The 27,124-nt window shown below is 38.2% G+C and overlaps 1 protein-coding gene across 34 annotated transcripts in view; it reads left to right on the top strand.

Annotated features, from left to right (window-relative positions):
- The window catches only part of LOC111247364 (uncharacterized), a 126,347-nt gene that overhangs the window by 87,296 nt on the left and 11,927 nt on the right, over positions 1 to 27,124 (top strand). For 7 of the 34 annotated variants that reach the window (XM_086985769.1, XM_086985766.1, XM_086985773.1 and 4 more), the window contains 4 exons: positions 8,608 to 8,635; positions 11,949 to 12,057; positions 17,033 to 17,262; positions 20,884 to 21,088. In XM_086985769.1, the coding sequence (XP_086841895.1) occupies positions 8,608 to 8,635; positions 11,949 to 12,057; positions 17,033 to 17,262; positions 20,884 to 21,088 (572 nt within the window). Of the gene's footprint in view, positions 1 to 1,328; positions 1,434 to 1,873; positions 2,139 to 2,162; positions 2,321 to 6,428; positions 6,461 to 8,588; positions 8,636 to 11,948; positions 12,058 to 17,032; positions 17,263 to 20,883; positions 21,089 to 27,124 lie in introns of those variants that run through there. The other 27 variants (XM_086985776.1, XM_086985801.1, XM_086985775.1 and 24 more) reach the window with 12 other exon arrangements.

Here is a 27,124-nt window from a genome sequence, read left to right as displayed (position 1 = left end):
ATATAAGCGATGCGCATCAAAGGTGCTAGAACGCCCTTTCGTAATAATGGTGTTGCCAATCTTTTGACAACGTACTCGTCCCCAAAGAAAGATTGATAACGATCCCGGACTCAGAATACCCGTCTACCAAAAAAAAAAAAATAGTAAATCGTCATACCCAGTACAGCTGCATCTTTTCAAGCGAAAGTTCCACACGCCGTTTTTTAATATAATGAGTTTTTACGGGCAGTAGCTATTCGAAACAAGCATTTGACTAAAGCAAACGAATAATAATTTTCCGTGGGATATCGCTGAGTTTTAATTTCAAACTAAATCAGGAACTTCACGGTTATAAATCTAGGACCCTGATCAACCCTAAATGGTGCCTAGGTTCCGATGAGATCATCCCAGATGTTAAATTAACTTGAGAAATAATCAAGCTCTAATGATGAGCTTCGATTGATTTTTTTTGATCAACTTTACTTGAATCTGCAGATGCAGTGCCTGATGCAGTTACTACTGGCCTCTTTCTCTATAAACCATTGCTTTATTCTAAAAAGTTTGCTTTAAATTCATAACACTTTGACCTGTTCTACCACCAGGTTTTTTGGTCGCAAAATTACCAAATAATAGTCAATTTATTGATATTCACATTCGCTAAAACTTACGCATTATTGCAACTTGTCGATAACGTATCAGAGTAGGAGGCAAACGTGCAATGCCCAGAAACAATTTAGTCCTGTCTCGGCAGTTTTTCATACTCGAGATCTACAAAACGACATACATATATTCGCTACTATGGCGCATGCACATGAATTTCATCATCGCAAATGCCTGATAAGGTAATGACAGCAAAATATGTAACTCTAAGGCTCGAAGGCACTTGGACGTTACTATGCGAGTAACCATAAGAATCTCTGCGCATAAAAATAACATGCATAAAATGGCGTATGAAACAGGGAAGTAGAGACAACTTCTTTCATTCGCAACACAAAATGGAAATACATTTAATGGCTTGCAGCATACAGAGATATTGTTTGGCCTTACGCGTACGTCGAATAGGTGACGGTTTTCTGTAGCATGTAACTTAGCATCTCGCCATCCTTTTGCCCCTGCAATTAAATAAAATGTATCTCGACTATTCAATGATTAGCTTGCATTTCTCATACACGTCGACTAGCACTGCGGCCCTCAGATCCGTGCTGGTGTGTAGAATAACTATTCTTACACGAATCAATATGTAACCATATACTGCTTGACAAGCTCATGTATGTGTAGTTTTTGTAATGTTTGCTGAATTACGAGTTCATGCAAAGATTACTACCAGGCTGTTCTATGTGTTCTTCTAGGGTGATACAAAACGTGTCAAACAGGAAGCAAATGTGCTCCAAGATGGCGAGAAAGATATTTCTGGCAAACGTTATGTTTCGGCGGCTTCTGTGACACTGCCATAGGTGAGTTTGTGTACAACTAAAACGTCGTTTCAGGTTAGGTTGGAGTGTGTTTTCGCGAATTTGCCATGTTACTACCATTCCAAACAGTACATAACTCAGCAAAGAAAGATGTACTGCAGCTCCTATGCAAACATTTGTTATATGCGCATACCTTTGCTTAAATACCCAGCCAGCTTCTGGGTTGGGCAGCAACAGCGGCAGCAGTCATTAGAAAAAAAGCTATTCCACACGCTCGCGTTCACTGAGACTATATCCGTCGGCATGTCGGCTTCTTGCGAATGAAAATCGCCTACCATCTATCAAATGAAGGCTTGTTCTCGCAACGAATAGAGAAGAAAATACCGTAGAAAAGCAGATATGCCAAAGAAGGTGGACAGCGATTTTTAGATGGTCTGCAGAGAGCTGAGTAAACGAGATGAGCCATCGGCTTTGTTTTTCAGACCGTTTGCATGCACGTTTAATATGACGATATTCTCCTGGTAGCACGGCTATGCGTCGCTTGTAGCGGAGTCATAATGCGGGTCAAATCCTGTATGGTGCCCATATGCCAACCTGATCGCTTCACACTGAGGATCAATTTTATGACAATAGAGTCACTGTAACCGCGATCATCGTCGACATCAACAACAAACACGACCAAGAGCCTTACTTGCAAGCTTTTGGCAGAGTGTTCGCACGGACGTGCAAATATATCTTCTAGAAAGGGTGATTAGCAGTTATTATGTAAGAAAAAAGAAACGAACTAAAACCTGAGTCGATCTATCTGTCAGTATCGCGCTAATACAGCTATGCTAGAGCTGCACGCTAGCGCCTCGGCTTGATTTACGAGAACCAAATAAGAATCACACTGACAATGGCGCTAGATGGGCTGGTGAACGGATGTATTGGTGAGTGGATCCGTTTACGTAGTGGCAATAAACATTAGTTTTCCTAACGTGATTCCGTAAAGTAACTACATATTTAGGGGCAATTATTGTATTATAAATAAGTGATTACTTTCACTGAATCTCAATCGAATGTAGGTTACATTTATACACAATGTATTAAATTAGAGAGTAATAGAAAACATGGAAAAACATATCATATCTTAATTTTGTATCATATATGTGTGGCGCTAAATAAATATATGCACCCATTTACACCATGGACTCGACGGACGAGCGTTATCCAGGGCCTACGATGGTCCTGATCATTAGCGTGTCGCGAAGGTGAAGGCTAACTAACCAACGCTAGTCCGATAACAGCCTCCCCCTAAATCAGTCATCAGATGCAGCTAAGAGTTGCAGGACCACGATCTTCGCTGGCCTGCTAGAACGCTCCACGAGTAGGCCTTGGCATAGATTATTCGAATTTCTGTTATACCGTTTAACTAGTTACCGATGCTTGTGGTATGTTTATGAACCAATGGTATGGATAATAATACTAGTGTGCTCTGATGACAACCGCGATTGTAAGGCATTCTGTGACGGTATTTTTTTGCGCTCTTTGTGCCAACCAAACTGGCTGTTGACAACCTCTTGGGTATGGTTTTTATGCTGTTTGCGCACGCGCTATCTATTATTTTTTTTTACTAACACATTTTGTTGTTGAATCACAGATGAGCTTTTTGAGCGTATACCATTAGAGACCTTGGACCTTAACAATTTAGAAACCTTAACAATTAGATTCTTACAGCTAATTATAACTCCACGCAACACCACATATAGTAAATATTAGTGTAGTAAAGCTAATTCATTGACTATATTTAACACATTAAAGGAGATAATATATACTAGCTGGCTTAAAAGTACCGCGTGCTCTAAAAGACGGTATATAGATCAAATGTATCATTTCGTACTATCCTTTCCGAGTCTCAAAACGAAATCTTATTATAGAACAATTGATGATTTATCATTTTTTCAGACACCTCAGGTAATCGTAAGCGGTACAGCTTTTTGAGCTTACACTGTTGTTTCTCTCTTTAGTGGTATCATTGTTTTTATCAAACATTTGATCACTTCTTAAGGAAGCCTGTGCGATTTTAACATCAGAAGGTACCCTTACATAGAAAGCCATACGATTTAGGTATATTCATTAAATTTTAAGTCGTTTATGGCTAAATATCAAAGCTAAAAATGTTGATAATACAACACTTGTAACGCTAATCCGCTTCTACTTCGATATGTTATAATAAAATCTAATATACAAATAAACATAACGATTTGGTTAGTTGACTCGGAGTGTTGAAGTCGGCAGATTTGTCCTTCTAGTAGCAGGACGCTTTACTATTAAACTGGATGATTAACTTCAGATAGTATCGGGCTTGCATTATGACAACTGCTTGGAACAGGCTGCTCTTTGCGTTCAATGCAATTATTTGTAGTTCAATTTAGGCAAATTTGAAATACTGGCGGGTAACGCGTTCTGTAATGAACCTACTCATATGATGCATATCATAAGAACCATTGGAATAAATGCCAATCAATTCCGTCTTATTCCTCGCTGGCAGCTTTACCAGACTTTCTAATTTTGCGGTGTCCCATTATTTATCTGACGGATTTCGGAAGTCGTCCGTTGTGTCCATTTAGTTTAAGAAATTACAAGTTCCCTTTGTGGGGAATAGTGCATGCTATAGAGTTATTAATAGTACGTAGCTTAAAACATAATACGCTTCTCATCATGGCTATTTAAAGTGTAGCACCCTGACTTTTATCTCCAAGGTATTTCAATACGACTTATACCTCTAAAAATTGGCCGTTTATTTTTTTGATGCAAAAAAACTACATAACCTTAGAGTCGTAAATTTTAGTGCAGGACGAAGAAAATTTTGCGGCTTGTCCTTCTTCGGGACACTTAATCTTAACACGACAAATCAATCTTAAACAAGTTAACGAATAAACTTTGTTTGCAATAAATCGAAATTTGGAATACACTGAGTATTCATACAACCGTGAGCTCTAAATTTTGCCTTGAAAGACGTCGCGGGTGTTTTCGGTATGTTAAAAAAAGTCATTTGGACTCATCTACATAACTAAGGCAATATGACACTTCCGTATGTTTGCGTACATCATGGGCTCAATGATTGCTTCTTGAAAAATATGTATTGAGATGGTGTTTGTAACCCTCTACAATAAAGTCGCTAGCCCCGAAAGGCAAGACTTCTTGAGTTTCTGCTAGAGGGCTAGTTTTGGTCCCAACAAATTTATGATATTACTTTGGTAGAAATGAAACCTAAAAAACCGTCAGACAACGATAATGTAATCCCGCACATTTGTTGTGCGACGTCAAAAAATGACAGGGACGTACTTTACCATCAACTGAAGGGGCCTATTATCAACTTAAAGGGTCATCAGTTTTATGGATTGGTTCGTTCAAAAAGAAACATGTTATTCACCTAAATGAAAAAAATCCGTATATGTCAAGAGATCATCTGTTCAGACTGTTTTTGGAAGGTATGGCGTTGACAACTTGCCAAAGCGCCAAGCTCTAGTGATTAAAACTAATAGCAAAAGATTACACATGTGATTAAGTAAAATATATAGTAGTTTAAAAAAGGTTGCACTCCTTTAAACAAATAAACAAACGCATTTATCGGTTCAACCAGCTATACAAATATATAAAGAACAAGGATTAGTTAGTGAACGGACAAGCTGTCTCAAATGGCAAGAGCGATCATTATTATAGGAGGGCTGTTCGGAACCTCTTGTTTTCTGGAAGTTTCTAGCGGCAGAGAGGCTTTATGCATACCTTACAGTCATATAGTATGGGGGTACAGTTGTTTGCAGCCCCAAACATGGTTTCTCTGATGGCCTGAGTAAAATCTACAAAACCACTCCGTTCCAGGGGTGTACCTAACTTATGCAAAATGTTCGTTGGCTGAAGATACAGGCATTGAAGAATCAAAAGTGGCTATGTATCAGTACATGTATTTGCTGGGAAGAAAAGGAGTAAGAGAGAAAGAACAAGCCCAAGAAGAGAGAGTGGAAAGGCCACGACGCTCATTCTATTAAGTTCGTTGGTCCTAGTAGGCTTCCAGGTTCGAGAGCATCGTTCGTAGACGGCGTTCTCCTGGGACATTATTTACGAATTGGCACTCTTACGCCAATTTTTTCTAGAGTCTAACATAATAGTGACCCGCTGGACCACTGAAACAGCTCTCCATCCTTCCTGCAGCCTGCTCTTATCGTCCTTGTTGTGTATTATCTACCTACTAAATTTTTGAGCCAAAAAAGAGAATTTGGATCGCTGTTTTGTTTATGGTTACTAATCACTACCTTTATTGCCATCGTTCGTCGTAAATAACTAACCCTTGTTAAACAATCTTACTGTAGCAGCCCAGGTAGGATTACTCGAAATTATGCCATTGAAGAGACAAACGTCAGTGTTCTATAGTGAATGAAATTGTTGAATTCCCCTTGCCGACGATTCTCTAAATCGTCAAGCTGTAGCGTATGATTCGCTTTTCTCTACATATTTTGTTTTCTGTAGTCATTGTTGTTAATTTGACTCTAGGATCTCCCTCATTCTCAGCTGTTGTACGATTTGCAACAGTCCTTAGGTTGCGCATCGCCAACCAACGAGTGTGCTCATAAACACTCGTTTATCAAGTCATGAACACTTTCACTGCAGTACTTACCAACGGGATTGGATGACTTGCCTATGCTACATTGGTAGTCTCTAAAAATCCATGTACCCAACTGCTATATCGTTTAATTTGGTAGAACCATATGGCCGTGTATCTTAATATTTATATCACCTACCTCTTTCATTCCAAAAATTGCCCACCTATTGAAACCTACCAACTTCATCCTTCCCGGACCTAGTTCAAGACCACGTTGATCGAAGATTGGACTGTGTTACAGATATCGTTAATATTGGATTAACATTCAGCTCCGTTAGTGCTATCGTTGCAAGGCCGTCAGCAAGCTTGGCCAGTTTGACCAGTCGTATCCTATATTCTTGAAGAAAGGGCTCACAACCGAGCTTTGCGGCAATCCTTTAGATATACGATGCGCTGTACTACTGTGCACAATGTGCCTACCATTCAGGTAGATAACCTTAAGGACTCGACTTGTTTTTCTTGAAATCTTTGCGCTATAGCCTTCCATGGTGTTAAATTAAATGCATTTATGCCAAATGCCCCTACGGCATACTTTTTCCTTTTTTACTTTGCTTCCTGCATGTCGCCCCTTCCCACCTGCAGTCCCGCGATAGCAGCGTCTGTGTTCGACCTCCTCTTCTGAGAGCCAAACTATTTATATAGAGGAAGTATCGTTTTCCTTGATTAATCTGTTAGAATTAATCTTTTTCGCCTTAACTTTGTCGAGCGCATTTTATAAACAAATCGGCTTGTAGACTGATGGGCTATCTTTGTCTTTACCAGTTTTATGGTTATTATTCCATCGTTTAGATTTCATGAAATAACTGCAGCAAATAACTCTAAGCCCTGACTTATTAATTTATTGAACAAATTTGCTAAAGCGCCGTCAGTTAGTTATTTTTTGGTTGGTTATTTTTTTAAATTTCATCATCTTAGCTATTTCGTCGTATTGCCTTACAACCACCGTTTGGGAGACCTGGGTTACGTCGATCGCCGCTTGACAAAAAATACATTGATTACATTTGTTATCACTTTTACTGCAACCACTTAGTCGGCTAAGTCGAAAAATGTTCGAAGCCTGCCATGTTTTAGCAAACTAGCATGCTTGTCTGAACTTTCCTGGCTACTTTAGCTGGCCGGGACACTGCCTTACACAATCGAGTAGTCTGCCGCCGTCTAAGGTGAAATACTTCCATTTCGTGACGCACATAAACAAGACTGTAAAGTGATAGGAATAGTGACTCCTATCGTTAGTCAGAATATCAAAAGCACCCTATCCAAACGAGCGTGTCTAACAAGCTTCCGTTCCAGTGGTACAGCCTTATTCAGTGCCTGCATAAGGAGACACTATGTTCAGGGCAAGTAGTGTAAAAACTTGCTGTCTCTAATGATGAAAAGGAGAGGTGTATCCAAAGAGTGACCTACGTAGCGAGGTCAAGTCAGCGTCTCCCTCTACTGTGACTCTCCTCCATTATGCAAACGATTTCTTAACACGCCTTAGTCACCTTCATACACGATGTTCCTGGCTTAAAATTAACTTGCTAAAGACGATAGCAATGAAGATCCGTTTGCCGCGTCAGACTCGCATTGACGCGTTATACAGTATGTTGAACCCTTTATCTGTCACAAATCGCCAATTACGTAAAGGCCACAGCTACTGACGCCCAGATGAAATCTTCGCTTAAAACAGCACGAGTTTCCTTTGAATCTAGAATGCTCTTGTGCGTCATATAAATTAGCGCTGTAATGGAACTATTTTCCTACCAGTCAATTTTCCGTCCTTGATCGAGTAAAGCCAGAATTTTTCAAATACGTCCTGGATCTCTATATTTCAGCAATGAATAGACAAATCTACCAGCTCTGTGCCACTCCGACTCTGGTGAAGGGGCCAAAATAAAGGTTTGACGTAAAAAAACAGAAAAGTACTAACAATTCATCCACGAGTACGACTTGCAAACGAATGATGTCAATTCGGGTGGGGGTATGGCAAATTCCGCGTAGACCGACAGTGGCAGAATGAAATCGTAGTGCATTACGGTTTACGGATTTTATGCTTGATACGCAGCTATGACGTTCCGAAGGTTGCTATTGCTCTCGATAGTGTAAGGAATCATTTACCCTATATTATACAGGAAGTTGCCTTTCAACGCTCGGTACGCTTATGGGAAATATATATTAGATATATATTTTTCATATTAGATATCCTACTTCTATAATTATGGCTACGATATTTTAAGTTTCATGTATCATATATAATTTACCTAACAAAAGGTAAGTTAATGTATATATATATATATATATATATATATAGAAAGTACCACATCTGCATTAAACCTCAGTTCCAACAGCATTTTTCTCAAAACATTTTCAGTAACTCATACTATACAAAGGGCGCCTATAGAAATTCAGTCTAATTATGCCTGCTAAATGTGCAATAGCATCTCTGCATCAGATTCTATTAAAAACGAGCCTATGCATTAGTTCGCATGATGAGTTCTAGCCGAACTCTCTGCCTTTTTAAGATCTGAAGCTCTATCCAGTACCTACTAAGAACATTAACAAACGAAGTAGCTTAGTTTGTTTGCTGCGTTTCAGGAACTTCAAACGGTGCCTCATAATTTACGTAAGTTACCTCTACAATATTTATAGCATGAGTTAAACTTTACGGGCTGCATTAAGTAAAAATAAGATGTCGCTTTTAATTTACACAAATTTAAATATAAAGCTTTAAATTCATCATTTTTTTTATGTCGGAAATAAAGTGTTCGACAGGTTATTTAACTCGATGAAATTACTACCTTCTTCAATTACTTTCTGAGGTCTCGTCTTCACATTTGCATAACTTTTGTTGAAAGATTCCCCTATATTAGCGAAAGATTTTTAGTAGTGGACATCACTATTAGGTCTACATAAAATTACTCGAATCACAGCCAGATACGTCCTATGCGAAAACTAAGCGCCATTTCAGGTGATTCTAGGTTTATGGTGCAAACATCTACACTGTTTCTGGATGGAGTGTATCTATCGTCAATCGAGTGGTCCATATAAGCTACAACCTTTCTCTTCTGGACCCTTTATGAGTATTGTTTTGTTAGACTCTTATATTTTTGGATCTTTTCTCCTACCGTCAGCAAAATTCGGACCCGCTGATTTCTTCTACCTTATCTGTTTAAACAAGATTTAACAATGCAGCCGATTATTACAACTGACATTTGCAAAGCAACTCTCGAGTTTCTTATTATCGTCTGTTTGTCAAAAATGCACGCATTCAAATTCTATGTTAACATGTATGCGTGTATGAGAGACTCTACATATAGATAAATGCTAGATAAATAGGGTACTACGATGTTAAAGTATATGATGTCCTACGTGACAATTACGTACAGAAAATGCAACCACATACTTTCGAAAATAGATTTTTTCGTTTCGATCGACGCACTATTATAGGTCAACTTCTTAAAATCTGCTTCGGTCTTAGTTATACGATCGAAGAAAATTACGTTAATTATGCTATAAATTTGAAGCTTTAGTACAAATGGATGAAATGTGCATCATGGGACTTGTAAGCAGAGCCCTGCTGGCAACGAAGACAAACGCTACCAAGTCGATATATATCCGATCTTCTTTGGAAGTATTCTCAGATACCGATGACATCTGAAACAAAAGAAAAGACATTCTCATTGCGCCGGAAGGCCAGCTTACCTTCAAGTGTGTTAGTGATAGGGTCTACCGATGCCCCAAAAACTCCAGAGAATATTGGCAAGGTTAAAGGAATGGATCAACAAAGGTGTACGAACTATCAGTTAGCGGAGCTTTGAAGCAATTGTAGCAAAAACCAACGTTTGACCGACACTCTACTTAAATTACTGTCGATTTTTTCACAAAAACGGTCAAATTCCAAATTGTTCATTTTTTGACAGTTGAAGAGCGTGAAAAACTAGAAATCGTATTTGAGTGCGGAGCTAAAGGACGCGACCGAAGTAAGAACATTTGTTGGATTGACAAGTTCCTTTTGACAATTTATAAAAAAAGACTAAGCAAATTATTAAGTCAATAAGTACTGTGCGGAATAAACAATGCGAAAAAGCTCTGAAAAATGAAAAAACGCATTTCTAAGTGGACGAATTCTAATGATATTCAGAACAGACATTTAGGTAGACCTAGCAATTTGAAACTAGTTTGTGAAGCTTTACTGCATCACAACGGTTCGATCGATACATAACAAATCATTATTTTCGATGTCAACAAGTTCTCCAAGACCGTTTATTGGAAACAATTTAATCAGCAGATGTGTAGGTTTCTGGAGTAAATGTTATTTCGATATGGTATACTCGATGTGATAGCTACCGATCGTCGAACTCAACAACAAACAAGCAAAAGAGTAATAACAGAAGATTTTGGAGATACTGCGTAGAAGCAAACGCGCACAAAACTTATTAGAATTACAGTTCACATTAATCTAGCACCGAACAATGGATTGTGCAGGCAATTTCCGTTTGTATGATCTTTGTTCACGAAACGACATGTTTTCAAAAATTACGGGTGCATAACAATAGAAAAGAATGAATACTAGCTTCGAAAGTTCCACAGCGATGACACCTAGCATCCAATTGCATACATATGGTGGGAAAAACTAGTCGTATAGCGCACGATATCTAATGGGCGATGTAATCGTCACCAGTACGCACTGACTAGTCTACTAAGTTGCAACCGGGGCTTAGAAGGGCATTTATTGTTGCCGTAAGAGGCCCACCGCCGATGGTTGCATCGCCAATAAAGGATAAAAGAGCGTTTTTTTGCGACTGAAAAAGTTAGCCGAAGTCGAGAGAAAAGAACGAAGACTACAAGCACAAATACAAAACCAAAAATAACGCCATATACTAAACGTCGTCCTGAAATGGACAATTAATGTTTGTCATGTAATGCCTAACAGTAAGCAAAGACTGACTTGGGATTCATTTAAACCTCAGCACCAATATATCCAGTAGAATAGGTTCGAATTGCTAGGACGCAAACGTATACGTCATCAGTCATGATTGTTTCACAAGTATATACAAGTACTATAAACTTAGGATATTACGAATAGCAAAGAATCCTTAATACATAAACATTTGCCGTTTGCCTAGTAAAGAGTTTAAAATAATAGATAGATAAAATGTGATATTTTTAACAGATGACTGCATTTCCGAATAAAAAAAACTTCTATAAATGAAAAATACGTAAGACTAGTAATAATAATAGCGGTAATTACTAAATTAATTGTCACGGTATATTACAACGTTGCCTGTCACAACAATCATATGTATTCGATTTCTTAAATGTGACACATAATATTTTTCGGATATATTAAAGCTTTATTAAAGCAGTCCAAAAATATTGTTCAGAGTACTAACATAGAGTTCAAAACGAGATGTTCATTAAAATACAGCATACGAACGAAAAAGTCTTAATTATTATATTTGAATATAGTGAAAAGCCGCAAATTTTATTTATAATAATTGACAGTATGCTTTGTTATCGCAACTCTTTTTAGATAAACGAAATAGGCCTCTTGAAATAGATAAAGGAACAAATACAACAATAATAATTATAGTTATAACAAGCTCGATTTACAATTATCTTTCTTCGTATTAGTGACACAAGATTATCGGGTGTGAGAACAACTTTGTGCCTTGAAAAGTTTACTTTTTTCACATATAACATAACATGCTTTCCGTAATATGTTGATTTTTTGTACTTAAAATTCATTAGAGTACCATATGCTTACCATCGATTTGGATGAATAGAATTTTGTATACACAACATTCTTAGTTAATTAGACTTAGAAATATCGAAAGATCCCGAAAGTTGACCTTATTGAAGGCGTAGCAATCATATGTAACAGTTGTTTACAGGATACGTGTTTTTGTTATTTAGTAGTCTTTTTTGTTTTGTAGGTTATTGGTCGTTCGTGCCGACTGTGTTCTACCGCCGGTGGTGGGATGCCACCGGAGGGTAGCACCTCCGGGGGCTCGCTACTCCTTCTCTTGCACCTCCTTGTCATAGGTTGGTACCCGGAAGCACATCTTCATTCTTTCAATCTACCACCTTATCAAGTGAACAAAGGTAGCAACTAAAGTTCGTGCATGACACAGTCACCGTAGGTCTGGCAAAGAGCCAACGAGTAGTCTTATATCAGCAGTGGGATAAGAGATAAAATTTTCTGCTCGAAAGCTGCTTTGAGTTCGATTTGTTCCTGTCTTTTTCGCGAGCGTTTTGGGAAGCGATTTTGTATTACCCTAATCTTATAGATCAGGATAAAGGTGATCTTATTCAAACAGAAGTACTTTCAGGGTCGCTCAAACTTACACCATCTATAAATTATTATATAAATGCATGCTTTTACGTATAAACAATGCTTGCACTGCGTGGTGTTACATTTGAATCTCGCAAATAATATCGAAGCAGTTCCTTTACTCATTGTGCATCGCTTATAGTTGCTGAATGTAGAATTACGAAATTTAAAAATTAAGAAACATGATGTACATCTTTAAGTCTGAAACGTTCAAATCCTTTCTCTTGAGAGAAACAGGCTTAAAAGTCAAGTAGAATCGATTTTGTAATTGATGCCCGCTCCTGCATCTTCGAGCCCATACAGGAATGTATATTGATGAGCAGACGATGAGGTCCAATAGTGAATTCCAAAATAATCTAATAGTAAAAAAAATAAATAAAGCGAATTAATAATTAATAAAGCTCACCAAAAATTGCAATATACTGAAATATTAAATAATATATATGACAATAACAGCTGAATGTAGATGTTTCAAGTCTTATACCTGGGACCGCGTACCCATTGTTTTAGAATAAAAATAAAATTTAGAACTGTAATAGAATTTCGCCATTTGGTAACTCCTCGTTTCATATCTATTTCACATATGATTCAAAATTTAGCTTCAAAAGATTTCTTTTGTTGCATATATTATACTCCGTCGAGCTTTGAGATTGAATACCTTTCGATAAATGTCCCGTCAGCAGACGAAATTTGTCTGACGTATACGTTAGTCTCTTAGAAACCTGTGAGTGAAGCTCGATTGAATTTACTTCAAGAGAAATGGGTTAAGAAGGAAAGACATCTACTAGTCTTGCTCGGTGGTTAAGCGGTCATTCTTCAAAACCCACAGCGTTGCGGAAATTCATCGAAGATTGATGAAGTCGTTAGGCAAGAAAGCCTCGGCGAAAGCACAGTACCTGAATGATGCGCATGTTTCAACAACTGTGCCTGGAGTATTGAGCATCATCGAAAAGGTAACCAGGTGTCAGTATCCGAAGGATAACTGCTGCTGTCGAGGCGGCTTTTAAGCAAAGCAGAACTCGGAGTTTAAGAACTCGATCGGTCAAAGCTGACATTTAAAGGTGCTGCAGAATTATAACCCAAATACGAAAAATACGAGAAGTGAGTAAAATATGAGTCTTTTAGGAGTTGACTTCGAGCCAGTTAGAACTATATATGGTGTTTAGCGGAACATTAATTAACGAGTAACTTGCCTGAACCATATGGTCGCCATAAGCGCAACATGTATCAATTTCCAGCACTGGCCAGGGAGAGATTAGGCGATAAAATGGCGTTGTCCCGGGGAGCAATCGAGCTCGGCGACAGTGTCGGGTAGGTTTGTACGTAAGGTGGTGGTAGTAGCTGCAGTGGACATCAAGGGCATTTGCTACTATGAAATACTTGCTGAAATTGAAACAATAAATACAGTGCGCTATCTCGAGTTCCTCCAGAGACTCATACATTGTCGGCCCGACGATAATGGAAGGCACGTAGTCTGGTCATTTGATGACAGTGTATGGTAACAAATTGCATATGGGAACGCGAATAGCAAACAGTTGTCTAAAAGCTAGCAGTATGTAGAAAATAAAGGAAGTACCTCTAACGCATACTAAAAATACCGTTCTACTCCGTGTAGTTCAAAATTTATAATTTCAGACTCCAGCCTACTAGAAATAAAAATATCACATGCAGAATGATGTCAATAATCGGCTTCAGTAAAGTACGATTAGCATAATTCATTATACATATGGCACAGTTTAGCGGACTGATTATACATAATTTTTTTTTAATATTTAATAAATTTAATAATTTTTTCAATATTTTAATAAATTTATTTATTTTACAATATATGCAGGTTGCGTGGTGTGCACGCGAGAGAACCATGCGGCTCTCATGAACACATTTCTTTTGAAAATAATACGAATTTTACGTTTGGTACTGACTTAATTAAACTTTTAGACGACTGCCCTTTCTCTAGAACAAGACGTCATACGTATTACAATCGGGTACCACCCGAGCATAAGACTCTCTCATGTGAGCCGAGCATGGAACTGAGTGTCGACAGCTGGACTTGGTTGCTTCCGCCTAGACCAATATCGATTAATTTTCTTGAACTTTTCTCTCAAGATTTACTTCAAAGTAACCCAAATATTTATTTGACAGTATTACGGGCTGATACAAGGAAGTGTCCATTCATTAAAGGGGCCTCCGCTTGCTCAGGTCTTTTACCTCTCCCGGCGTTCGTACTTCATATTTCGTCGAAACCTCACCCCAAAGCATCGTCTGCCCGGTCACCCGAACTGTCTAAACGCTTCTGTACTACCATCTAACTGGCATTTAGACTCCTGAAGGGTTTTATGCAATAGAAGTGGTTTAGGTATGAATCCAGGCGTTCAGACACTTGATTTCGTGCTCGGAGGAACCAGTTGTTGGAAGCAATACCTAATGATGTCGATACAGGAAGTAAAAACCCGGGATGTTTATCTATATGATCAAATGATGGATAAGGGAGTGTGATGTAGTGACGCTTCTATGTCGTAGTCGTCTATACGACAAATGATAACCGTCACGACGGTGATGGTGATGGTGATGGCATTTTTTCGAGATATAACAACGATAGCCACACTAAATACTTATTGTTGTTATAATTTGATACGGGTATGGAATTGGAGAAGTGCTAGTTTCGTCTGAAGGCGGCAGTATGCCATAGATTATTTTCCGTCACGTTATTCGTCGTCGTTCGATATCCGATTGATACCTGATTACCGTTTATTTGCTTCGCCTCCCTCACGCCTTCATGGACAGATAATGCATTTTAGTGAGTGTTCGCCTTGCTAAGAACGGTCTAGCTTTTCTGGCTTTAACGCACTACACGTACGTATATTGAATTTTCTCACAAAATACATTCAATTATTATAGTACGCGGTGCAACATTTTTACTCTAGGCAAAGCTTACCGCTGATATGCGTGCCAATTATCTACAAGACAAATACAACTGAAACAGGGTCGCGCCAATTAAAACCTTGTCGAATTCACTAAGACACATTAATACAAAAGAGAGAATATTCTTTCTTGAAGAAATCTCCGACCAAACGTGTTGAGGCAATAAGAGATTGACGAAGTCGATTACTTTACGCGCCGATAAATTTACGTCCGAGATGTATGATAAATATCCTTTACAGCCGAACACTCCGTGCTGTCCGACATTTTAGGCAGATTTTAATTAGACAGTTGTGCAGGTGCTATAAAACTGCAATTATCTCATTAGGAGGTGGCTTGAATACACGTAATCACGTACACGTTAGAATTCGTAAATTAGGTAGAGAAACGTGAAATTTTGACAGCTAAGTTGACTATTTAAGGGTGAATCTTGAGACCAATCGTAGTGGCGCACACGATGGCACAAACGGCTGAAGGTCATGCCTGGTTCACAGATTCATCCGTGAGCCTTGCAGGAAATAATAGATAATCATATTTATGTCTGCGTCGATTCCGCTTACGACTAATCTTTAACCAATAAACGTATCTGTACGTACGGTAGCGACAGTCATCTGGTAGTTGCGTTTCTTTGTGACCGCGAATCACTTGAAATGTTTAGCCATGTACAACAAAGTCATTCAAAGAGGTTATGATGATCCCGTGTATTATTTACTAACGTATTTGTTGGTCTTCCTGTTCAAGTCACTGCATGTGCATGTCGTCAATGATACGAATGATTCAAAGCTTTGTCTTGGCTCTTCTCAACCGTATTCAGGTTTGAACCTCTCTCCAACTGAACTACTGGAATTATCTCGGCTGCAGTTATTCGCTGAGTAATTTAGACATCATCGCATATCGTCTCTGTAGCATGAATAAGAGATTTATTACTAATTTTCGTTATTAGACGATTATGCTTGTCAAACTGCCTTCAGCCTCAGTTCGCGTCATCCCAGCAAGCGTTTATTTCGTTCAGACGCCATCTTCCAAGAACACTACACTCCGCTAATTTCCCGAAACGGCGATGCGTTTTTTTAACCCGAAACGAGTTTTGCTATAGGCTACGTGTACGTAGCGAAACTTAAAAATGCGCCAATGCCTTACAAAAATGTTGTTTTATGTACTCTTCATTTCATAGAGTTACATTTTGTCCATGACCTTAATCTCCGCTTTTGAGGACACCGCAATCATTACTAAAGCAAAAAGTTTTCTAGTATCGCCACACATAGATGGAATTACCGGTTAAATTACAGGCTATAAAATTTTGCGACGGCACACTAGTTGATGTTCTAAATCAACACATAATAACGTAACTTTCTTTTAAAGGAATAGGCGAGTCAATGGAAAGCCTACAGTGCAATTCTCTTTCCAATTAGTATCTGTCTCACGGGGACTGTATTTAAGTTTTATTATGGGCTACCTATAATTTTCGTTAAATTTCCTGTCTTCACTTAAAATGGCGCTAACTGTTAACCTAGGCACGTACGTAGCAGTCGAGACGTGTTTCACATGAATAACTAAATAAGAAAAAAAACGTATAGTGTCACAACGTCGCACTTTCCCTGCCTTAACCGATCTGTCATAATTATCAGCTGGATTTCTCGGAACTTCGGAGATTATCCTAACTCTCCTTTTCTGTCGTTTACAGAATTTCCAAATAAAAATATGTACATGTGAAGGATACAGTAAAAACTAACCTCAGCTTGCTCTTTATTTAATTTCTATCTACAGGGAAGGAGTGCTCTTGTTTGAGCCACCTCTCATTGAACGTTCCATTTACGGTGGCTCGAGGCAGCTCAGTTGCGTTAAAGGCGCGATTTGCCTTAGACAACGCGGCAGAAAGCCTTGAATCCGTCATCTGGTACCGTAACGATGAAGAATTTGTTAGACTAATCGTCGTCAGACCCGATGGAAACGGGCATATGGATATCTATACTGATCGGCCAGGAGTTCCCATCGACGTATGTGTCAGCAATCTCCAGCGGCGCAACACTATCAAAAATTGAGCAGAAATTTCGTCTAGTACACAAATTAGAGAATGGCTCTTTCATTTATAGGTAACTCATACCGTGACTTTTGAACAATAAACAGCATGAAAAACACTGCTTAGCGAAATGTTCAAATAGAAGTAACACTAAGGGCCATTTTTCGAGGTGGACCATCAGGTTGGGCGTATTTTGGCTCTGTTTATTTGCTGCCGCAAGAATGACGTTATAGACTAGTTCATTATTACTTTAAAACCTTCACGCTCATTGTTCAATGGTTTATATCAAATAGTACTATTCGCATAATTATATGCTTTAATTGTTCCAAATGTTTTTAGCTTTACGTCCGACACGCTAGTTGGCAACTGTTTCGAAGACATTTTATTGCTGTACCACTGGCAAGCTAGTCAACTGGGTATTCACGAGAAAAGTGCGAACTAAATGGAGTTTTAGACCTAATTACGCGCGTATACTTACAGAAGTTTACAGTGGATTCCTTCTTTCGCAAGTCTCGTTCTATACTATGGACGTAATGGAAGTTTTCCAGCAAAGTAAGCCAGTTTAGTTAGTACCAGACAGTCGACTATGAATCTGCTAAGTACGATCTGTTGGCTTTTTTTTTTTCTCTAACAGTGTCAAATTTTGCTTTGAACTCTAGGACATACAAGCCATTTAGTAGCTCGAAATAAACAAATATGACATCGATTTGGGTTACGTCTCCTATTTGAATGTTTACGCAGAGGCTAGGCTTTTAGGTGTTTAAATAATCGAACCAGGCGTCGGCTTTCTACGATTGCGCTAACTTTTATGCTGCTTTTTATCGGTCTAGGGTATGATTTGACGACACTGACTGAAAGAGAGGGTTGAAACATTTTCATTTTTTCAGCGACAAAAACTGCTCAGTCATCCGTTCTATACGATATTTATGAAACGCCATCTTGAACGATAAACGAACATCCGCATAATTTGCATATGGCACTAAAAAAAATTATGTGCACACAGTCAATCTACACGTATAAGTTAGCCCTTTGTCTGTCGAAGTATCTTAATGCGTTACGATCTTCTAAAATTAGTTAATCGCAATTTCTTTCTTTGCAATTATCTACCTTGTTTCTAAGCTTCGCTGACCACTTTGAAGTACCACCAAAGTAATCAGCCTCACAACCAGATCCCCACTCTGTCATAACTATATGATATACTGAAATCGATATGTTTGTCTTTTGTCGCCCGTGCGTAAGCTACAAACAAGCTATGATTGACCGTTCACTGATTTGCGAGGCGGTTTCGCACGATACGTATAGTTTAATGTTGATTTCATGACTTAGATTTTAACTTCGAGAAACAGCTGAGACCTAAGTCGATATCACGTCTTTTGGATCGCTCTATTTATGGATAGATTAACAATGCGTTTTTTAGTATTTTTCGCAATTCTGTTGATCTAGAGCACAAGAGAGCACTATGTTCACTACATTGATAATCAAAAGATCCGTGACCGTATCGTATAATCTGTTGTTGCATTCCCAATGAGTAGCCATTGACGAATGTAACACGCTATAAAGCACCTAATTGATCTCACTATTTCAAAATGATCAAGTCGTTCATGTCTTGCTGTTCATATTCCATACCTAATACTTGTTGAATAAAATTATCTAAAAATCAATTTAAGAAAGCTGCAGAGAACTCCCTAAAGAATGGTTGAAAAAGCATTTTCGGATAGCTCACGCTTTTATGAGTCTAACATACCATCGTTTGCCCTATGTCATTCATTGAACTAGGAAGAAAAACGCTTTCAGAGACGAACTGACTGCAGAGAATGTTCCATTAAAGCGATAACATACTCTTTCGGCAGCTCCCCGTTCTGTTCTCAAAGATAACTGCAGTGCAATAGTTAGATAACTATCTGTCATTCCAAAAATGAAACAACATAAATTAGTTGAAACGAGTCCCATAGGCGCCCTCAGATCCTCACGTCCATTACAAATTCGTCTTATCTTTGTCTGATTACTATTCTTCTGTATCGCCCCTTTTGGCATATACCACGGGAAACTGTTCTGGATTGCATAAATGCCAACCGTATACCAGTGTTTCATTTTTGGTTTATTAGAATTATGCCAATACGGCATGGTATCTTGTCGAGCTACCTTTAATGGTGAAATCGTCTGTATGAGCATTCATTGCTAATCATTTATGTGCTTATCGGTAAGTATTAATATTAAGGGAAGCCTATAAGACATGGAGCATTCGATGCAACTAATTGACAGCGTCGGATCTTTGGAGGTAGCGTATCTATCCAGCTCCTGCGCACAAGTTTCAACGGTTTTTAAAATGGCTTCCTTTGTAGATGTTCGTTGCTCTGGAATAGCATAAAAAGGCCATGGCCTTAACAGTTTGCAGATCTTTCTTGACAATTCGCTTAGGATATAACGTTAAATCTATGCTCTCATGGTAGATTCCGCGCTTGCTGGCATATGTATCAACCTGCAGCTGACATGCTGCTTTTAAACGTGCGCGATTTACCACCGGACTTCGCCATTAATATGCTATGCGTGTCAAGGGCTTTCAGGGAATATCTATCTCTTATAAAGTTATGAATTTCATGGATAGTAGTCCATTTGCTTTTAAAATTCCTTTATAAAATTGACGTTTTGAGTTCGAACGCGCGAAGTGACTTTTTTTCTTAATAATAATTCTTATTCGTTTATTCGTTGTTTGCGCCTTCACGGCTATTCGATGGTACTTTTTTTAGCTTATTTAAAGCGTCTACAGCATACCTGTAGTGCTTCTGTAGACTATAGCGCGTAGTACTCACGCCTGCTCTAGCCTGGGGCAGGCCTTTTGGGGATGTAGGGTATAAAAATTCGACCTATTCCCTCTCTCAGAAGAATTTAAATTTTGCTGATGAAAAACCCGGTCAAAAACTGAAACAACATTTTCAAGCCGAGAATAATACATCTTTTTTGTAAAACGATAACATTGTTACATGGATAAGCTACAAATAAGACTGATTAAATTATTTAAACTTATAGCTTGAAAGGACGGTAGGATATTTTGCTTGTGCGTATCAATAAGTAGATAACGAAACATTGATGAGTATTTCATATATTCTATTAGGTCGTTTCTATCAAGAACTGCATTTTCTGAATATAATTAATGAACGTTTTGAAAGGGATTTTCAAAACGTTCGTTAATTATAACCTGAACTTCAAAAAATCAAGGGAAGTGGCTGAAGGCTATTCCATAAACAAATGATGGGCATACGAAGTTGAACTTTAAAAGCACCTCCCGTTAGCGGTCTAATCTATGAAAGAAAAACAAATAAAAATTTACAATGCTATGTGGTATTTGAGCTATCCTGTTAGACTCCTGTACATTATTTTGGTACCGACCAAAAATGTTTGATTCGCGACCTTTGACACTACCAGAGAGCTAGACATTTTCACATAAGCTAACCTGAAAACGCGAAGGGTCATAAAGTACAGTTTTAGTCGAATTCTGGGTCACGGCTCTCAAGACACTACTAAGACTAACACATGTTATAGGAGGTAGGAGATCTCTTCATACTGCTAAATTCAATTGAAAATACATTGGATTTTGCAGAAGTACAGAACGGTTCTTCGTGACGGATTATGCGAGGTGGTTCTCAAAAATGTCCCCTTCGAATCAACGGGTCGATACCGAGTCGAGGTCAACACGGCCCTTCCATTTCCTTCACAAATGAGCACCGAAGAGGTTATGGTTGTCGTAGGTGAGTCGTATAAAGTGCGACGCAATAAGCAGATAGAATCCACAGGTATATCCACAGGTAAATAGAAACTGATAGTATTGCTCTTATAAAGTTAGTTGTTCTACAACCTATTGGATTTACATTTAGACATAGTTTAGCCTATCTCGAAGTGCTTTGTATTCGACACCATAAATTTTGTCGTCTTATTGTAGCCTATATAAATTTATAACATAAAATAGATTAGTCGGTAACGTATTTGTCTGCTAAGTTTAGTGACACATGATGGCCTAAGTTCGAATTTGGCGATGGCCACGCTTCGTTTCGCGCCGTCAGCCAGCCGTCTGATGGAACGCTTAACGGTGCCGGATGTAAAACTCGAAATTAGCTTAGATCCACAGGCCTGAAAGCGAAACCTTGGCCTGACATAAATATTCCCTTCGTGCAGTGGTGGAATGATTTTTTTCTTTTTCATCCTTCGACACAACCAAAATTCGCCGTGATTTCTACTACCGTTTTCTTCTATACGGTTATCAGTCCGTTGCTTGCTATTCAACTGGAACTTCTGCGTTCATTGTCAAAATTGGCTACACATTTTAATCCTAACAGATGAGTCGGAGCTGTATGTCCGTTATTGCAGACTGTTGATATGCAATTATCAGTAACTGAGTTATCTTGAAATAGTACGTCGATTTTCTCTTCTGCTTGTTCGTCGCGTGACTAGCTGTGTTGATCGTGGCTCCACTATCTGGCGAGCCAACGAATTCACAACAAAGTAGCAACGTTCGGTTTCTTCTACTATTTTATTCTATTCGGGTTCTGTTTACTGGAAGGATCGTTTAGTAACGTAGAATGTCACTTCTTGCACATAGAATAAATGTTCATTCTATTTTTGTTTTTTTAGTTTAACGTATGTAAAGTATTTCGTCTATAAAAAAAATTATCATTTATACGTCAAATGCATTAGATACTTTTAATTGCCTCCATACAGTTACTTTATCTCTTCTGCTACTTATTGCTGCTGATAGTTAAATTCTCAAGTACACACCATATCGTTCTATGGTTCACTACTTCAGAGCGAAGTGAGTTCGCTTGTAACCACACAGAAAATAAAGTGATCACTAAATCGCTAGCTTCACTGATCAGACACGACATCATACAGATACCAAAGCTACATGGACACCACTTTTTAGAAGTAGCACGGTAGTATCTTATCGGAACATGTTTTATGACTATCATCTGTTAAAAGATTTGTGAAGTAGGCACTTCTCAACAACAGTTAGCGTAAATATTTTATTATAGCAATTTTAGATTTGTATCGGTAGGTAAATTAAACCGAGTACCCCATCCTTACACTACATTATCGATTCGTACCATTCAAAAATGAGGCCCTTCATTGGCTACGTATTGACATAGATAATATATTTGTTCAAAATGGATTCAGACAGGAAGCAGAAAGGAAATCATATTTCGTTGTAATGAGTTTACCGTTTCCCAACGCCAACGAAGATTTTCAGTACAAGGAGCGTACGAAGAAAAGCCAAATAAGGTTTTTGCAAAAATACTCTATTTAGATTAAAGGGCCACCGAACTGTAAAAAGAGTTCGCTTAATTTATTTTACGAGGTGCGTAGAATTACGCTGCAAAGATATCGACTGACTTCCAACTGAGTGGCAAATAGAACAAAAGAATTAGACTAGACCATACAATTTATGTGCTATATTTTCCAAGTTGCAATTCTCAGCTCAAAATTAGCAAATAAGAAACCCGATCGACATTTTAACACATTTCTATGTAGACTGTCATTTATTTCTAACAACCCCAACCTTAATTTTTATTTTCCCTTCGGTCTGTGGATATGTGGGACCGCTGCATGGACTTGAAAGGCAATACAATATTATATCTGAGGTGTGCTTTTTATAATGATGTGTCCATTGAGCTTCATCTACGATCTAGGTATACCACCTACGACTAGAGCTTTGGTTGGAATGGTCGGTTCAAGCCTTACTATAAGTATACATATATGCATATAAAGCCGTCATCACATAGGCGATATATTAGAATCGTTTAGGGACTTTTGGTAAATGAAGTTCACTCATGGTAAAGTTATCTAATGACACACTTGTGCACGTGTCCGCTGTTCTATAATTGTCTAAGGAACGCGCGAAAAGCTTCATAGTCGTTAAACCCTTACCATAGTTGACTCTCTTGCTTATCATATGTTACATAAGCCCGGAAATGCCCGAGACGATCAGATGAGAAAACACCTCAATGACTGACAATGGGTCAACGTTGCATAGAACAATGTCGAAGAAAGGGGACGTGTTTATGATGTATCGGATGAAATCCATAACAAGCCTCCTTACTTCTCCCTGGTGCGCTTAGCGCTGCACGCGACAGCCCTGAATCAGCCCAAATGACTATGGGATTGTCGCATTTCTTCGGTTAGCTCATCGGCTATTTAAAGCTTGTTATTTCCTAAACTACTATTATATAAAATTAACTATGATGAAGAGATATTTTATCAATGTCCGACACATCTGCAAGGAATCGACTTACTAGAGTCATAAGTATACTCGTACTGAAGTTCTCATTAGGCTCTATTCCTTTAGCCTTTGTTAGTTCCTTATTTTTATGGCCTTCATTACTGAAATTCAAATAAGGACACAATAATAAAATGCTTACCTTGAAAAAAAAATTGCAAGAAGTTATATAAACCATTTTGTACGTGATCTAAAAGATAAAAAGAAAAATTATTGGGCGCTCACAGAAATCAACCTAAGTGCATGCGGAGTCGGGATTGCCAGTCAAAGATTCAAACTTTCTTCATCAGATAAAATAAGGGAAATCAGATAAAAGAGAACCGCGCGCGACGTATATATATATATATATAGAGAGAGAGAGACAGCGGCGCGTCTAAATTAAGATTTTTTTATTTGCTTCTAAGGCCGCCTATAAAAAAGGACCAGGTGTTTTAATAACATTTTTTGCATGTGCTCGGAGTGTCAGTGCTGAGCGTCATATTTTTTCAATTAACTGTGATTACACTCAAGTTAGGATCTAAGCCACTAACTAGTTTCTTTCACAATATTCCTCTTTTAAATCTTTTTAATAGTAAATTTGCATCAAGTGATATTGGTAGGTGTGAACTTGTTAAAATGTTGGTGAAATATGCCACGCACAAAAAATTCTGAACTGACAGCAGGCTAAAAATCTAAAAAAGAATAAGGGTTCAAAATTGCCGAAAAGAGCAAAAAAACTAACCATCAGAGCCTATCTGGATGACCTAATTGACAATACATATTTTTCTCTATAAAGCGGTCGTTATATGTACTGAAACCTATTAAAAATTGTTTTACACGTACATTTTCGAGCCCTTTAAATTTAAATCCTATTGAGGATGTTACGTTCATGTAAAACATTGGATCATAGGTGACCTTCGCTTAAATCTCAAAGATGATACACTTTGTCCGCAATAAAGAGTTTATTGCTTTGTTCTAGGAGGAATCGGCTTTCCTTTGATATCATATGTAGCTGACGAAACGCATGCGTGTTACGACAAATAAGCCGTCAGAGCTCTTGCCAATTCGAACGTACCCTCTTGAATCGCTTTTGCTATCAGCAAGCGCAGATACTAGGCTGCAGTGAGCCATGTCGAGAATAACAATAAAAAAAAATGTAATTTTTCGCTGGGGAATTCTAAATTCTTGCAATTAAAATATCTTTGATAATTAGAGACGTCTACACAAAAAATATCGTACGACAATGGAGAAATCGACAATCGCTAATAAAGGCAGCTAAAAAATACTAGAAACAGAAATGTACGGTTACGTTCCTTGCACAGATGTTTCAGAGGGTAGCCATTGCGCTCTGCGTGAATCTTCTCTGTTAGTAATGAAAAAACAGATCTAGAAAGCATAAGGTTGGCCGAAAACCCGAGTGTGTGCGATATATTAATACTGTAAGCGAGAAATTCTGCATAGGCATATATATCTGCATGCTTATCAATATTCTAAAGATTAAAAGATAAAAGGTTGTTTTCTTAGCTGTACCGTTGATAGATTTATGATTATCGTTTCAACAATACGTTCAAGCTATTATTACGGTCAAAACCTGGTCATCAAGACCTTCTATTTGCAGCTTTGCATTGATGAAAAAAGAACGATTCAAACAACCGATCGCAGCCAACTGGTACTCCCTTACCTTATAAACAGCCTTAAAAAGCCTCTTATAGCTAATGTCACAAGGCGTCTTTGATGCACTCGAGTGTACCTGAATAGATTTCTATACAGGAAATCCTAAATCGTGCTGAAGCATCTGAACAACAGCTTGATTGACCTTACTTAACATCAATATGGATCCCTGACATATCCTAAAAATAGGTGACATTGGAAAGCTGCAATAAACAGCTAATTGTGTCACACACCTTCAACCAAACACTCGGATTTATCCATCGCGTACTAATATTTCAAAGTATGTATAAGTTAAACTTAATAAATTATTTGAGAGACTATTACAGTATATGTCTCCAACTCGTCAGGTATTCAAGTTTATTATGTTAGACTCTAATGAGTGGATATGTCGTAGCTGCAAAGTGCTGACTAAAACGTTATCTGCAGCTAAAATGTCCCACGAGAATGAACTGAAGAAGGTATAGTTTTACTGGTTAATTAAGTGAAATATTTCGAAACCACTCTTTGTATATAAATGATTTACGTCTCTAGGTATATGATCTTATATTGTACAAATAACCCACGGCCTGTGTTAAATTACTTAGGAACCTACAGTACGAGGCGTGCCTGAAGGAAATCTTATTAAACTCTTGATGCATTTATATCTTTAAGTCTTAATACTCAGTTCAAGTAAATTACTTTTCTACACTGCTACTTTTCTTCGGCCAACAGTAGAGTCTCGACGATAATGGTGGCGATGCTCTGACAAAATTGGTTTGACATATTCACGCGTATTCACATTTGTTTCGAATATTTCACGGTCCATCGTCTCTCCTTTATTTGAATGAAACGGGTCTTTGAAGGTTGCAGATGGGAAATAATAAAGTCACAGCTTTTGTTGTTGTCGGCTGATCGTTGGTAACGCTTTTCGCTCGGTGTTTGACTGGCGGAACAAGGGGATAGGACGTACTCGAGTAATGAATACGGTGGGGTCTTACTTACTAATGAAAATCTTCTTAAATTCGCCTGGGTTTTCGTGACATCTCCAAACGCCCACCGCCTTAGTGCTCTTTGCTAGTTATTAGTACCGACTACTAGATTTCCTTTGATCAATCAGATATAATAAGCTGTCCGTTCTCGAAATGAACATCGGCTGTTGTTTATACTAATATATTGAGTTGAAGAATCGCAAGCACTTATGGGATATCGAAAGTTGTTCCGACACCGAGAGGACTGAAAATAATAACCTGATGTTATTTGTTCTAAACACTTACCAGGTTTATCGCTATTTAGATTTTGTACCATACCTTGGCGTGATACAAGGGTTTCATAGATACAGGTTTACTATGAAGAGCCTTGGTGTTGTGGCGTGCTTTCTGTGATCATCTTTTCTAGATAATCTCTTAGCTAGCATTTTGTTTCTAACGTTGTAATACAGGAATTGATAAAGGATACGTAATTAGTTGCCGAGTAAATTCAGTGCTCCTGGAATTGTAGACAAACTCGAGTTTCTGTACGTGTTTTTAGCTTTATGTTAACTCAGTCCAACGGGTTTTGATTTGCATTGAAAATGAAGAACAATGTAAGCCAGATATCCTATCAGGGACCGCCTACATATTTATATCCTATTTCGTGCGCAGTTTTGAATCATAGTCCTGCTCAATCTAGCGCCAATCACTTTACAAATACCGTACTTTAGGTCATGGATTATTTGCGTCATTGTCTTATAGATTATGTCGCCCCTACAGAGAAAAATCAAGAGGAGTCAAACCACAGGAGCTACTCCATTTCCTTGCTGCGTATCAAGATCAGCCGGCCTGGGAATATGGTTTTAAGTAGATTGAACGTTTCCCACACTGTGTGGCAAGCGCTTCATTTTGTTAAAATCTTATTTAATTATAATAAAAAAATTTAATTTCGTTTCGGGTGATAGAAAGGTCACGAT

The sequence above is a fragment of the Varroa destructor genome, unplaced genomic scaffold, assembly GCF_002443255.2.
Source record: "Varroa destructor unplaced genomic scaffold, Vdes_3.0 BEIS01000003.1, whole genome shotgun sequence".
NCBI lineage: Eukaryota > Metazoa > Arthropoda > Arachnida > Mesostigmata > Varroidae > Varroa > Varroa destructor.
This window is presented reverse-complemented; position numbering and strand designations above follow the sequence as displayed.